We start from the raw sequence: 16,372 nt of genomic DNA, 5'->3' as shown, positions 1-16,372 counted from the left end.
GAGGGAGACAGTTGACAGACCAGGCTCATGTCTTCATTACAACAATATATACTTTTTTCTACACACCTACGCCTACTGATAAAGGACACCGTCAAAAGTATTGACGGCGAAATAGATTATGTTTGACAGGTGCAATATTTGAAAAAAAAAAATATTTTTTTATTACATTTATATCTGAATTTATGTCAACCTGTCGACTTTCAAATATCAAAATATCAGGAATTCATATGTATTTGTGTACAAAATGACATTTAAACACATTTTCCTATTATATTTAGCCTGGAAAAGCTTCCAACAGGCGCGCGTGTCGCGGTAAAAATAGGCGTCGGTTCTATTTCTAGCAAGCAAGCGTTTGCCGCGCGGCTCGAGCCGCGCCTGAGACGCGCGTCTCACGCAGGCGGTCTGTATGCTCTAACCTGTTAACATGGGAGCCGAATTAAAAACCGACACGCCACGCGGCTGAGACGCTTGCGCCACGCATCCAGTGTGTCACCGGCCTGAGACACGCGTCTCAGTCGCGCTCGAGCCACGCGGAAAACGCGTGCATGCTAGAAATAGAACCGACGCGTGTTCCAGCAATGGGAGTGTTCTCTGGCTAGAGCGCAGAACAGCGGAGTTTGTATGGACCGAAGTGCATGTCTGAGCTTGTGTTTTGTTGACATTGTGGAAAATAGAATAATAGAAACAAAATGTATTAGCATTTTTACCCGTTATTATTAATCTAAATTAATCTCGTTTTTAATTTAACTTAATTTCGTTTTTTCTTTATTTAAATTTCGTTTTTTCTTTATTTAAATTTCGTTTTTTTCTTTAATTTAAATTTGTTTTTTTTTTCTAATTAAAATTTCGTTCTTTCTTTATTTTAAATTTCGTTTTTTTTATTTAAATTGAGTTTTTTCTTTATTTTAAATTTAGTTTTTTCTTTAATTTAAATTTCGTTTTTCTTTATTTACATTTCGTTTTAAATTTCGTTGTTCCTTTATTTAAATTTCGTTTTTTCTTTATTTAAATTTCCTTTTTCTTTATTTAAATCTACCCTTACTGTGCCAATTTGTTAATCAGAAAAATTGTAGGGAAGTTTGAACTATTGCTGATCAGGAGATTGTGCTCGCCCCAGGGTGTCAGTAAAAACACGGCACAGGATTCAGAACATTCTGACTTTACTGTAGTAAACGTGTGTGTGTGTGTGTGTGTGTGTGTGTGGTCTGAAATAAACAAATAAATAACATATTACAATAATATAACGACAACATATATACATGATATTCCAACCGTGATATTCCCATCTAATACAATTCCTAGTTAACTGCAATACTTAAATTTCCCTCTAGATGGCGCATTCAGCATGTATAACAGTAATTTGCAAATTCTCCGTGTCTGTTATAAAGTGATGAGTAATCATCGTATACGAACGGGATTACGGAGAATATGATAAAATCAACATCTAAACACTTATTAACTGAATTATGATGCACCAAACAATGATACATAAGGAATGAAGTAAATAAATAACTTTATATGCATAATCTGTTATATTTAACTACTTCAGCGTGAGTTCAGAACTCTGAGGAGACAGACATCTTGCTAATTTCTTTAAAATAAAGCCATAACAGGGCGGGATAACTATATTAAGTATCAGAACTATATAGACTTACATCTTTGCATAAACGCACACAAAGTAGGCAAACTCCAAAGATTAATATCAGGAACTCAGGAACATGCGTTCATTCTCTTCACTCCGCTCGCTGACAAGAGAGGTCGGGAAGTTTCTAGCTCGCCACCCATCGTCCTTTTCCAACGTCATCCAATAAATGGACTCTGATTGGTTAGACCTCCTTAACAAAAATATTAGACTACCTTAAAAGTATTGCTTAATTTAATAGACCTGTGTGTGTGTGTGTTTTATATCACTAGTGCAGTGTTGGTTCTTGGAGCATAAAGCCCTGCCCACGTGAGGTGCGCCGCTTCCCGCTGGCGCTGTTCTGACTAGTTTACTAAAAGTTAATTAATTCTGAATGTGTCTCGTCTCGCGTGTCCATCTATATTGCACCAAATGCAACACTGCACTCCCTTGTGAAGTCGATTGGATGAAATAATAAAAATGCAAACGGACATACAGACACATATTCCTGCCTTTATTAGAGAGAAAAATATGTTAATTACTACCGAAGAATCCAAGCTCAAAAAAATGGTATTCGGACCAGCCCTAAACTTTTTCCTCTTACAAGGCTATTCCTGAATTCAGTATTAGGGGGCCTGATAGAAATCTCTGGCGGGCCAGATTTGGCGTTGCACGTTGCATGCTCTGAACGCTCCGATTTAAATGTTAGCGCCCTCTCCTGGCTTTAGAAGTTATACTACTCAAATGCAATAGAAAAGACAACTATAAATAAATTATGCAGAGATGTATAGTAACGAAGTAAAACTACTTCACTACTGTACTTAAGTACTAAAAGGCGGTAGGCTATCTGTACTTTACTAGAGTATTATTGTTTTCTCCTACTTCCACTTTTACTTTTCCATATTTTCGCTGAGTTTAATACTTTTACTCCGATATTTTTTTTTATGTGCTGCATCGTTACTCGTTACAATTATAATAATGTTACGAATCATTCCATTACAAACCACTGCCAGAACTGTAGATGGCAGGTTTGATGAAGCTGGCACATCATTGAGCGAATCAAGCGATTAAGAAGACTGTGCGTGCTGACTGAACTGCTGTGAAGAGAGAAATGAACATCGAGCCGAGCCAGATAATGACTCGTTCACGAGTCAAGAACCGGTTGCATCGGTTTTCGGATGACCAGTAACGTTAGTTCTTTCTGACAGTTCGATTCAATAAACCAGTTGAAGAAAACAGTTAATCGATTCTTTTGCGCTCGATGCAATGGCGTCATTGGCGTTGACTGCACCTGGGCTCATAACATTAACACAGAATCAGTTCAGAATCAATCACCAAAAGAATCAGTTTGTTTCAGACGCTCTGTGTGTCGGTTTGTTTCACGCTGAATCACACATGCACAGTATCATCAGCTCCTCGGTTCACGAATCGGACGCGTCTGACAGAAACGGTTCTTAACTCGTGAACGAGTCATTATCTGGCTCGGCTCGGTGTTCATCTTCAGTTCTCTCTTCACATCAGTTCAGTCAGTGTACTGTTTGAGTCAATGAATTACTCCGGGATATTGGTTTGTTTTAACTCAGAGGGACTGTCAGACACATTAAAGGGGGGGTGAAATGCTCGTTTTCACTCAATATCCTGTTAATCTTGAGTACCTATAGAGTAGTACTGCATCCTTCATAACTCCAAAAAGTCTTTATTTTTATTATATTTATAAGAGAAAGATAGTCTGTACCAATTTTTCCCGGAAAAACAGGAGCGCCTAGAGGCGTGACGTGTGGGCGGAGCTAAAGAATCACGAGCGCCAGTAGGCTTTTGAGTTGAGAGCATGTGGAAGCTGTGACACAGATCCAGAGGCTGAAATTTAACAAGAGCAGCATCAGCAAAGGCGGTATGCTATGTGGTATGTACTGAAACTGTATATATTTGCTTAGCGGTTTTCGAAAATGACTAAGTTCCACTTTATGTCGTCTTTTTTTTTTTTTTTTTTTTTTTAAGCTGTACATGTGGAAAGTGCAGTTTGATGACAACATCGCATGTTGTTTACTTGATGTGCTTACAGCTGATAGCTAAGTTAACAACACACAGATATTTGAAGCAGTTTTACTCACCGCATGTGGTTCCAACACACAATCGTGACCCTTTTCCGTTGGGACTGCATTATCCGTACTTTCTACATCATTAGAAGAATCGCATCTACGCTAATATTAGTCTGTTTCTCTCTTGTTCCGAGGTCACCGTAGCCACCAGATCCAGTCTGTGTCCAGATCAGAGGGTCACTGCAGTCACCCGGATCCAGTATGTATCCAGACCAGATGGTGGATCAGCACCTAGAAAGGACCTCTACTGCCCTGAAAGACAGCGGAGACCAGGACAACTAGAGCCCCAGATACAGATCCCCTGTAAAGACCTTGTCTCAGAGGAGCACCAGGACAAGACCACAGGAAACAGATGATTCTTCTGCACAATCTGACTTTGCTGCAGCCTGGAATTGAACTACTGGTTTCGTCTGGTCAGAGGAGAACTGACCCCCAACTGAGCCTGGTTTCTCCCAAGGTTTTTTTCTCCATTCTGTCACCGATGGAGTTTCGGTTCCTTGCCGCTGTCGCCTCTGGCTTGCTTAGTTGGGGTCACTTCATCTACAATGATATCGTTGACTTGATTGCAAATAAAAACAGAAACTATTTCAACTGAACAGAGATGACATCACTGAATTCAATGATGAACTGCCTTTAACTATAATTTTGCATTATTGAGACACTGTTTTCCAAATGAATGTTGTTCAGTTGCTTTGATGCAATGCATTTTGTTTAAATCACTATATAAATAAAGGTGATTGATTGATTGATTGATTAAGAAATAAACGATGTGCAATCCGAAAAGCAGGGAACAAACACAAACACTTGCACAACTCCGTTGATGCTCTGTAAAAATAAACTCCATCCACTGCTCCCTTAATGCTGTTTTTTCTTTTGGTAATCTATGCAGGGTTGTCTTGCCCTGGCAACCAAAAACACACTCCTTTTGTGACATTTGTCGACGCTCTCGCTCTGATCAGTGAAGTCTGTTGTGCTCTCAGTGCTCTGCTATACGGGAGCGTGCGCTCTTCCGGCAGAAGTGACTCAGGACCAATATAAGGAAATTCCTTCCTCTCCATCTAACGTCACACAGAGCCATACTCGAAAAAAACTTTCCGAAACTTGTGACAAACCGGAAGAGGTTTTTTTGGAAAAAAAATACTCCTTCAAACGTACAACTTAATTTTTGAAACTTTGTCCATGTTTAGCATGGGAATCCAACTCTTTAACAGTGTAAAAAACTCAGTATGCATGAAATAGCATTTCAATCCCCCATTAAACAAGTTAACAGCTTAATTCATCTGTGGATTAATGCGCAATGGAGACGCGAACTGTTTAAAACGATTCAGTTCGATTTGGTGGACTGTTTCAAAAAGATCCGGTTACATAGAATGATTCGTTCGCGAACCAGATATCACAAACTGCTTTGTTTTTAACTGTCTTACAACAGACACGGAAGAGAAGACAATGCTGAATAAAGTCGTAGTTTTTGCTATTTTTGGACCAAAATGTATTTTCGATGCTTCAAAAAATTCTAAATGACCCTCTAATGTCTTACAGGTTTGAAACAACATGAGGGTAAGTTATTAATGACATCATTTTGCTAATTGGGCTAACTAACCCTAGTAACCGTTTTTTGTTTACAAGAAGTTACAGTCAAAGGAATTGTGATTGTCCTTTAGGTTAATCATTTGAAAAAGTAAAAACAATATGTTCAAACTTTTGACTACTTTCTTTAATAGCTACTTAACACAATACTTCTACTTTTACTTTCAGTACTTGAGTAGTACATTTTAAAATAGACTACTTGCAATACTTAAGTACAAAAAATGTTGAATACTTTAGTACTTCTACTTAAGTGTGGTGCTTAAAGAGCACTTCAACTTCTACTCAAGTCACTTTTTTGATAGAGCACTTGTACTTTTACTCAAGTATGGTTCTCTAGTACTTTATCTCTGAAATTATGAAACCAAAAAAAAACTCAAATGCGGCTCCTACACCTCGGTTAAAAATATTTTCCTGTAGCTCAAACAACAGTGGATTCCAGCAACACTGAGGTCATGGGTTCAATTTCCAGTGAAAGCAATAACTGATCAAATAAATGTTCAGCTTGAATGCAGTTCAAGAGAAATACATCTCCCAATGTGATAACTCGGGGAAAATAAAAAATAAAAAAACGTTAGGGTTTAAATTGACAGAGTAACTTGGATTGTACATTAACAGTATATGTAGTTTGTGATTGATTATGGGGACCTTGTATATATGCATGCATGTGCTTTCATTTTTTATGCCCCTTGGACTTGGAATGATCTGCAAACGGTAGACCCTGCCATCCCTGAGTAGTTTAAATGTCTTTTGCAAACTGTTTTATAAGAATCTTGTAAGTTTTTGTCCTGATCTTATTTGGCTTAAAGCATATTATAAACTGTTATAAACTGTTTTGAAAAGGTAAACAATATAAAACCATAAGGCAATAAAAGGTAATAAATACATCATCAAAGTAGTCCATGTGACATCAGAGGGTCAGTTAGAATTTGTTGAAGCATCTAAAATACATTTTGGTCCAAAAATAGCAAAAACGACGACGTGTCTGTTGTGAGAGAGAGTTCACTACGCTGTTGACGTACGACGCTGCTGACGTGTTTTCTGGCGCGCTCAATAACAAAGATAACACATCAGCAGTTGTTGTACATCAACAGCGTGAACTCTCTCTCACAACAGACACAGAAGAGAAGACAATGCTAAATAAAGTTGTCGTTTTTGCAATTTTTTCTTACCTTTCTGGACATGGACATGAGACCGTACAAACAGTTTCAATGGAGGGACTGAGAGCTCTCGGACTAAATCTAAAATATCTTAAACTGTGTTCTGAAGATAAACGGAGGTTTTACTGGTTTGGAACAACATGAGGGTAAGTTATTAATTACATAATTTTGATTATTGGGTGAACTAACCCTTTAAATGTTTAGCTACTTACATCTTACCACACACTCTTTCACCATTACAAATAAAGTATCATGTTGGAATTCATGCTAATCTTTTGTGTAAATCCCTGCCTTCTTTGATTTGACTGGCCATCTCATTTTGTATGACATCGATGAGCACTGTTAGAGTTTAGTTTTTTTTAGTTTAGTTTATTTCAGACAGACAGCTTAGGTTCAATACAACTGAGCTAATGTACAACAACATATTTACATCAGTCTGAACAGGTGTAGGCTGAAGCTCTTGCTTTCAGGGTGTACTCACACTGCCAGTTTGAACCGTGCCCGAGTGCGTTTGACCACCAAAGCGCGGTTCGTTTGACTAGTGTGAGTGCTCCGAATCGTGCCCGGGCGCGGCTCGATTAGCCGGCCCTGGCCCGCTTCCGCTTGGAAGAGGTGGGCCAGGGCACGGTTCAGTTGGACTCGGGCGCGGTTCGCATGCAGTGTGAGCGCTAACCGTGCTGGAGCACGGAAAAGGACGCGTTGCGTCACGGTTTTGCGACGCTCCAAAACCAACATGGCAGGGAAAGGGTCGCTTTGGTCTACGGCAGAGGTGCAAAACGCATAAAAACTAAAAACTGCAAAGTCTTTGCTGCACTTCAGCTGGTACATTGCAAACATCCTCATACGAGCAGCGCGATTACGTGAAAATTTTCGCGCCACTAGGGCGACACATCTGTTTAACAACAGGCTGTGAGAGGGCTGTGGACCAAACAACACAAAATTATCCACAAAGAAAACAGAGCGATGCACTCCATTGTGTTCAGAGAGCACCGCTCTTCCTGTTTATCCCGAAACCATCGCACCATAATGACGTAAGCGTGCTCCGGCACGAATGCTGAAACCCTACATGTGAGTGCAGGCCAGAGGGGGAGTGGGGAGGGGGGGCAATCGTACTCGGGCCCGGTTCATGGCAACCGTGCCTAGTGTGAGTACACCCTAATGCCTACCCTTTTTAAAACATTGCATCTGAGTCAGAATGTGATTTCAGGACTCTTAGACCAGTAGCCATGATAATTTGTCTCACATTACTCATTAAAAACATGAAATCCTGTGCAAACATTCCCACCACAAACTGCACCAACATCTGAAAATTGTTTATTTATTAATTATTTACACCAGTTCACCAGCAGAGAAGCTCATCATTCTACTATCATAATGCTATGCTTCTTAGTTTTACTATGCACTGTTGCAATATTTTATTCTATAATCTTATTTAGTTTAATCAAAAGTTTTGTGAATAGGCCTTAAGCTGCAGTCACCAAAGTCTGTATGCACAAACACACACAAAGAGAGAGGCGCCAGAAAGTATTTAGACACATTTGTATCAAAAATGTATCCTGCACACAAAAAGTGAAAGTCATTACATAAAAATGACACATGATTTGACTATTTTATATATTTTTTTCAGACATAAAAAAACTGGCACATTTTTCAAACAAAACATTTCACAGAAGACAGATAGCCGTTAAGTTAGTTACGAGTTTGTGATGACGGGTAAACAAGTAAACGCACTACTGACACCATGCATAACCAGGACTACATCCAAATATGAGAGAACCCACTGGATAAATTAATGCTTTTGCTAAGACACTAAAACCTATTCTATGAACCAAATTCTCAAATGCCTAGACCAATTTTTTAAATAAATCTCTCGGTTGGTTTGTCAAATAAACCGGTTGCACTTTATTTTACAGTACGTGTATATATATATATTCACCAAACTTAGGTCTTTCTTGTTTTTTGTTTTTTTACAGTATTGCAAAATATTTACTATTTACAATGAACAGTTTTTTGTAACTACATGCACTGGACATTGTGTTCTATATTTTCTGTTGTAGTGTCTAATGAATGATCTGTAGTGTGTATATTATTGACTGATGTGTATATGATTTGAAAGCTTTGTTTGATTTTGAGATTTTAAGTCAGGGGTTCTGTGAATTTAGTTTGAAGGTTTGGATTTGTGTTTAAGGTTTTGAGAAAATGATTGATGGTTTCAAGAAATGTGTTTGAGCAATTCAGAAAAACTGTAATGAAAATCGGTATACTAAACTGTATAGCAAAAATCATTCATATGACTTTATACAAGAGAGAAAAAGAATGATACTGAAGATTACTGGCAGTTAGTGAACTCTCACTAATATCTCAGACACGAAGCTTTTGGAGTTGTCTTCTGATCTCTGGGATGTTCTCTTTCACTTGTGTCTCTTCCACCTCTTGTCTCGCAGCTCTGCATTTCTGCTTATAAAAACGCAAAAACTCCTTAAAATGTGTGTCTTTCTTTTTCAGTTGCTCATCCAACTCTTTTATTTTCTGGTCTTTTTCCTGCCCAGATTCTTTCAGGTGTTTAATGGTCTCCTCCAGTTGGGTCTTTTCTTCATTAAATGTGGCCGTTAGTTGCTGTATCATCTGACTGTATTCTTTTCTGAGCTCTTCCTCTTTGTCTTTCAGCATTTCTTCCACATGCTGAAACATAGGACTGGTGTAATATTTATCCTCATTCGTGAGCAACATGTTATCAACCTTCTCTAGGAACTCCAAAACCTGTTTGCGATCACAAACTCTTGTGTTGTCAAACACATGATACCGTCCACCGCATAATTGTATGAGATGTTTTAAATCATCTTGCGCTTCATTCAGCGTCTTCTCGATGCTTTCTGAGAGTTTATCACCGTGGGTGAAGAGGATGATCGTGTGTTTATCTGCTGCTTCTCCAAAGACGGCTTTGATCTTCTCCACAGAGAGCTTCTCTTCTTTTGTGAATGGTCCAGGCTTGATGACCAGGATGATGGCGTGAGGTCCAGGAGCTGTCATGTTTATGCATTTACTCATCTCCTTTATGAGTTCTTTCTCTGAGAGGGACGTATCAAAGATCCCTGGACAATCCACCAGCATCAGCTGACGGTCAGCCACCTCTCCAGTCTCTTTACAGCACTCTTTAGTAACAGATGAAGCACTCTGTGTGGCTCTGAAAGCTTTTCTGCCCAGGATGGTGTTTCCTGAGGAACTTTTACCAGCTCCAGTCTTTCCCACAAGCACCATCCTTCTCAGAGACACTACAAAAAAAGTTGATATTTGTACCAATTTGTGGTTTTTAAAATGATTGTTCTAAAATAAACATCTATTAAATCCGTATGAATAAAGACACTTTGTGTTGTGTAATATACTTACTATTTGGATGTTTGAAATCAAAACTACCACTTCTTTTCCTTGTCTGAACATCACCCGAATCTAAAGAATGTAAAACGTTTGAAAACACAGGCCAAATCACAGCAGGAAAAGCTTTAAAGCACTCACTTATGTTTTAGAAACTCAAGAAATTAGATTATTTTGGTAGACCTATCTGTCTGTTCTATGGCAGAATGCAATAGGCTAGGCTAGGCTACTTCATGTGCTGATATCAACTACATTATATAAAACAACAAATTGTTGTTAAAAAAATGCCCTTCCATGTTTCAACGGAATTTTCAAAACAATATAGACCTACCATACTCTAAAAGGCGATTTAAAATGGGAAATAACAGGATTATGTTCAGTTTTAGTTAAAACTGCGATCAGTCACCACGAAACGAAAGTAAAATAGTAAGCTACCAGCAAACAGATGTCGGTCAAATTTCTTAACAGATAATCTACACATGATTTACCTGTTGTCTCTGCTGTGGCGCTTAGAGACGACATGATTCAGATTCTGTGTAAATTACAGTCTCATTCCCGCAGAACGATGAATATTGCGGCTTCGCGTGAACAGGTCACGTGACGGGAAAATGCAGCCTCTCAGAGATTTCAGATTTCGCAGTGTTTCAGATTTTTTTGTTATGTAGGTTATTCATATAACGAACAACAGCAACAATCTTATGTCATTTGACGCATCCATAAAAAAGATAATAATTATAAAAATAAAGGTGCGTGTAACTTGTGTAACTGCTCACAGTGAAGACCGCCTCTTCGACTGAAACCTATTACAGCATCCGGTGACAGATATGAGAGAAAAGTCATAACAATCGGGAGACTCGTGAAAACGATTCTAACACATCTGCAGAATACGGCAGTTTTTGGTAAACTAATGCATTAAGAGACCTGTGCGCAATAATCTGCATGTTATTTAAGGTAAGTTTGATCATGTATATTGTGCTTAATTACGCTTTTTTTTGATGGAAAAATATCAGTAGGTCTAGCAGCTTTCCACAGACCACTTTAAGAACTAAAACAACTCATCTAGTCCGAATATTTGACAGACATGATAAAAAAAATATTTTATTATTATTGTCGATTTTGGAGAAATTTGTGTCAGTTCAGTTAACAAGATGAAACATCCACTGACCAAGCGACTAGATGTTGAACAGTGTTTTGTAGCCTACGTTTTTTTTTCTTTAATAAATTAATCTTGTATTTATTTTCATTAAACTGCTGTATCAATTAGCAATGTATTAGCAATTTGTTATCCAGCAGCAGCACATATTTTTGCTCTGGACACAAAAATAATATGTTATTTATTTAAACCTTGCTGTAACATGGCAGAAACAAAATGGCACCGTGTTTTCCATTATGAAACTCAAAAACGTTTCTATGCACCTCCTCCTGCATGTGATCAGAAAGAACACACCTCTCTAAACGAAGCCTGTTTTGGATATGTTTTGAATGGAGTATTAGTCTACTGCTTGCTGCATTTTGAAAGTGTCATGCCACTTTTAATAGCAAGACTTCTAGTGAGAGGTGCTAATTGCACTGTATATAATCATCAACCCATTCTAAATGCTTTCAGCAGCACTAATTAATACATATTTTACATATACTAGTTATAGTTTGATTAGATTTATATTTGTAAGAATATAATATTACTTTTTCATAACTGATTGCATGTTATGTACTTCCACCCACATCTGTAGATCATCTGTAGATCATTTTAAAAGATGGCAGCTTTGGATGGGGCTGAAGAGTCGTCCTCTGCTCTGCGTTATCGTGTTGTCTTACTGGGAAAAACAGGAAATGGGAAAAGTGCTACTGGAAACTCCATCTTGGGAAGAAAAGCTTTCCTTTCAAAGCTAAGCTTTAAAACTGTAACACAAGAAGTTAAACGTGAAAGCATCAACATAGATGGGGTGAATCTTACAATTTATGACACACCAGGATTATTTGACCCTGGCAATGAACTGAACCCTGATGAGGAGTTATATCAGGGGCTTCCAGAGTTATATACACCAGACCCGCTTGTGTTTCTGCTGGTGATCAGACCTACAAGATTCACTGCAGAAGAGAAAAGAACTGTTGAGATTATTGAAGATTACTTGACGGACTGGCTCGTAAAAAACACCTGGATCATTTTCACTGGAGGAGATGAGCTGGAGAGAGAAGGTCTCACCATAGAAGACTTAATAGAAGAATCAGAGGATCTGAAAAAAGTTGTCCAGAAATTTGACAACAGATACTTTGTCTTTAATAATGTCACACAACACCCTGAACATGGTGAAGTGAAACAGCTGATTAAAGCCATTAGAAATGTTCAACCTCTGAGATGTAAGTATAATTACTTCTTATAACATATTATTATGGACATTTTCATCCTTTTGAGCACACAATATTGCTAGTGAAATTATTTTATTTGTAAATCCTATTATGACAGTAATAGCAATTAAATGTTAATATTTATTATTATTTATATTAATTTGATCATGATAATTTTATTTCTTCTTTTTCCATGTTGAACAGCTCCAGAGACAGACCCTTTTCTACAGAGAAAGTCACCAGCGGAGCATGAAACCAGCTCCAATAACAGAAGATTACTTCTTCTGGGGAAGTCCGGCTCTGGGAAGAGTGCAACAGGGAACACCATACTGAGACGAAAACGGTTTAAATCTGAGCTCAGCGTAAGCTCTGTAACTAAACAGTGTGAAATGCATACATCAGATGTTTCAGGGAGAGAAGTGTCTATTGTTGATTCTCCTGGATTTTCAGATCTAGCTTTAAAACCTGAAGATTTAGCCAAAGAGCTGGCGAATAGTGTTGCCCTCTGCAGTCCAGGGCCTCATGCCTTCCTGCATGTGGTGTCACTCACAGGAAAAATCATACAGGAAGATCAAAACCACATTAAAAATATTGAATTCATTTACGGAGAAGAAGTAGCAAAGTACACGATCCCTGTATTCACCCACAGCGATCAGTTAGAGGGAAAGAGTGTGGAAGATCTCATCAGAGAGAATACAACTCTTAGCAGTTTTGTTCAGCAGTGTGGAGGAAGATACCACATCATGAACAATAAAGACATGAGAAACAGAAAACAGGTGACAGACCTACTGCAGAAGATTGACACACTGATAGAGCAGAACGGAGGAGGACACTACAGTAATCAGATGTTTGAAGATACTCAGAGATTCAGACGAGAGGAAGAACAGAGACAGAGAGAGGAAGAAGAGAGAGAAGAAGAAGAGAGACAGAGAGAGGAAGAAGAGAGAGAAGAGGAAGAACAGAGACAGAGAGATGATCTACATACTGAACCTGTGCAGGGAGCAAAGGAAAGCTGGAGTCAGAGAGCATGGAAGAAAATTAAAGAATATGTATATAACAATTTCGGAAGGCACTTAATTGCTGCAGCTCAAAGGATTTCTTCATTATGGCGTAGAATTATTAACCTTGAAAGCAGTGTGAAACTGACATGCATGACAGGAGATGGGTCTGATGTATGGTCCTATGATCTCAAAGACAAAGGACAAACTAAAACTGAAGAAGCTCAGGAACTAATAAATTCATGTAAGTGAGTTAGGTTTAGTCTGGACTTCAGCAATATTTCAAAATTGATGTACGATATGTACAAAGATTTTCCGACACTTTTACACTACCAGAAGGAAATCTGCCAATGATAATGGGAGAAACTGACTTTTAAAGTTGACCAATCGTCCATCATCTAAAGATAAAAAAAATACAATACCGATGTAGATATTTAATTATATATTTACTAAACATATTTGAATGATTTGTTGCTTTCTCCTTTTTTAGGACTAAAAAAAAACATATAAAAAAAAAAAAAAAAAAAAACAATGTTTCTTAGTTAATATAACAAAGATTTAATCTCAATATTTTCCTTTAAAGCATTAAGCAATATATCATCTGTGCATCCTTCCAGGAAATCAAAGATATCTATGAATGGTTAATTTTAGCTTGATGTTTAAATTGTGATGCATCATGGTAATCAGTATAGCCATGCATTGTAAAAACATTATATATTCAAATAACTACATTATTCAAGTTGAAATAATTAATATTCTAAGTAAATGCATCTTAACTTAGCCAGTACAAATTAGATAACAAAAAGATAAGTGAACTTTTGTATTTTTTATTATTATTGTTATTATTTGCATTTGTAAATTTTGTAAGTTAAGGTAAAGGTTTTTTTTTTTTTTTTACTGTGAAGCTGTCTGATGTTGTTTGGTTTCATTTGGTTCAAATGTGTATTTTAGTTTTTCAATAAAAAGCCGGAATATTCCACAATTATATAAGCCACTTGTGGTTTTTATGAGATCTGAGAGAAATTCAGATTCTAGAATCTAAACATTAATTTGTCTGTTTTCTTTCTTTCTTTAAACATTTGAACAGAAGGAGGTGTTCACCCTTAAAAACACTGTCAGGACTCAAGCTTTCACTCAGTGTCTGCTAAAACAATTCACTTATTTAGACTCACCATCTCCCATGACAGCCATTGAAAAGTAGCATGAAACTTGAAAGTACAACATTTTTGTTAACACAGATGATTTATCGGTTAATTTCACACATTTTTTTATAATTAATTTCCTTATTATAATTTAAGTTCTCATGCAGTACAATAGTAAACAACTGTAGGCTACTGATTCTGCTTGAAATTCTCTGAACTTCCCTATGCAACCACTGGGGGCCAGCCTTGTAATATTATCATCACTGTAGTTCCAACATTTCTTACAATAATATAGTGTTTCTTTCTTTTTAGTGTAGTGATTTTTTTTATGTGTGTGTGTGTGTGTGTGTGTGTGTGTGTGGGTGTGTTTAGTGTAATTTTTTGCTGCGTCTTCACCTTACTTTCCCTTGATATCACCCTTGATATGATTCTTTCATTTTGTTGATAATGCAAGATAATTTATTCTCCTTTACTTTTTTTTATTATTAATTATTTTAAGTTCAAATGATAGCTTACAAAAATAAAATAAATAAATAAATAATGTGACCATCAAATAATAGATTTCTTTATGTATTTAGGATAGACTTTAACCAAGTGAGGCACACTACAGTCTATAATAACTAGCTGGAAAATAGTAGTGATGGAATAGAATAGAATTGAATGTGCATGTGTGTTTATTTTATCATTGGTTTAGGATTATTTACTCATTCCTCTAGTTGTTGTTCAAGAATTTTCTTAGCCTTATTCAGTTTTAATATCCATCTGTCTAAACCTAACTAATCCCGATTACCTCCATGAAAAAAACAACAACTATGATTTGATGACAGGCCAACAGACAGCAACCAGCAAAACACAATCGTCAGACTTCTGTGTAGCTCAGTATCGCCCTCCGAAGGGCACTTCCGAGTGAACACTATCATGGCTGAAATATTGAAGAGTTGTTCCAAACATAAGTGTTCAAAACTGGTCACTTTAAAGGGCCCTTCAAAATGAACGATCTCGAAGGGTAGGCTACAACTGAAGATTTAGCCAAAGAGCTGGCGAATAGTCTTGTCCTCTGCAGTCCAGGGCCTCATGCCTTTCTGTATGTGGTGCCACTCACAGGAAAAACAGGAAGATACTTTAGGACACTTCAGCCCCCATTATCCTTTGCACAGGGAAGTTGTTTGAGTGTGACCTGTGTGTCTAGTATTTTTCTATACTATATTTGTTATTGAGTTATATTTGGTATACATTATTATGGTCAAAATTACTTTGTAGCATACTTCAATAAAAACCCTTTACCTTTATAAGTCATTCAAATGTTTCACATACATAGACACAATAAACATTACAAATACATTTGACATTACATTACATATACAAATATAGTGTTGGAGGAGATTGGCCAGTAATGAATTTGAGATGCCAATGGTAAGTAATGTGACCAATAATGTATAAATAGTTGTTGCAGTGACATAGTAAGAGCGGCATGTTTCTGAAGTTGAGCTCTACGTTCAGCCACTTAACCCAGGTTCTTGACGTGCAGCCTTAATCCTTGTGTGGCACTGCTGTGAGGTGTGTATTACCTTGAAGGTTGACACTGAAATGGTGATTTAAAGGTAACTGTTTGTGGTGTATGCTGTGGGTCTTCTGTTTTCTTCTGTTACAGGTGGTAGCGGGTGCATAAGAGCAGGCCCAAAACCCCTTGCCATTTTGAGGAGAGCTATTTTCTACTGCTGTGGATTTTATTATTGATGCATTTTTTTATTGACCTTTACATTTGACAAACTACATTTATGGTTTAAAAATAAAGTATTAATGCCCTAAATAACGTGGTTGCGTAGTTTGCACGGTTGACAATCATAAATATCTTGGAATTATAATCAATGACAAAATAAGCTTTAAGGGAAGGAAGGTGTGAACATTCAATATATGCACCAAAGTGTTGACATTCTTTTATAAGTCTTTTATTGAATCAGTGTTTTCATTCTGTATTGAAATCTTTCTCACACTGTTAAATAGGTTAAATGATCTTATCAAAGTGCCAGGGAAAGTTATGAAGAATGAG

General features: G+C 37.3%; 2 protein-coding genes across 2 annotated transcripts; one reads left to right on the top strand and one right to left on the bottom strand.

The window, feature by feature from the left end:
• Positions 1–8,409: 8,409 nt before the first annotated feature.
• Positions 8,410–10,595, bottom strand: LOC127942584 (GTPase IMAP family member 7). Its single transcript, XM_052538407.1, has 3 exons — positions 10,325–10,595; positions 9,852–9,911; positions 8,410–9,736 (listed from the first exon to the last, which is right to left on the bottom strand). The coding sequence occupies exons 1-3, from the start codon at positions 10,356–10,358 to the stop codon at positions 8,826–8,828; spliced, it is 1,005 nt and encodes a 334-aa protein (XP_052394367.1). The 5' UTR covers positions 10,359–10,595; the 3' UTR covers positions 8,410–8,825.
• Positions 10,596–10,614: 19 nt separating this feature from the next.
• On the top strand, positions 10,615–14,633 carry LOC127942508 (GTPase IMAP family member 7). The gene is made up of 3 exons (XM_052538263.1): positions 10,615–10,787; positions 11,567–12,194; positions 12,387–14,633. The coding sequence occupies exons 2-3, from the start codon at positions 11,591–11,593 to the stop codon at positions 13,430–13,432; spliced, it is 1,650 nt and encodes a 549-aa protein (XP_052394223.1). The 5' UTR covers positions 10,615–10,787; positions 11,567–11,590; the 3' UTR covers positions 13,433–14,633.
• The last annotated feature ends 1,739 nt before the right edge of the window (positions 14,634–16,372 follow it).

The sequence above is a fragment of the Carassius gibelio genome, chromosome A3 (assembly GCF_023724105.1).
Source record: "Carassius gibelio isolate Cgi1373 ecotype wild population from Czech Republic chromosome A3, carGib1.2-hapl.c, whole genome shotgun sequence".
NCBI classification, from domain to species: Eukaryota; Metazoa; Chordata; class Actinopteri; order Cypriniformes; family Cyprinidae; genus Carassius; species Carassius gibelio.
The sequence above is the reverse complement of the archived record's forward strand: the minus strand, read 5'-3'. Positions and strand labels throughout refer to the sequence as shown.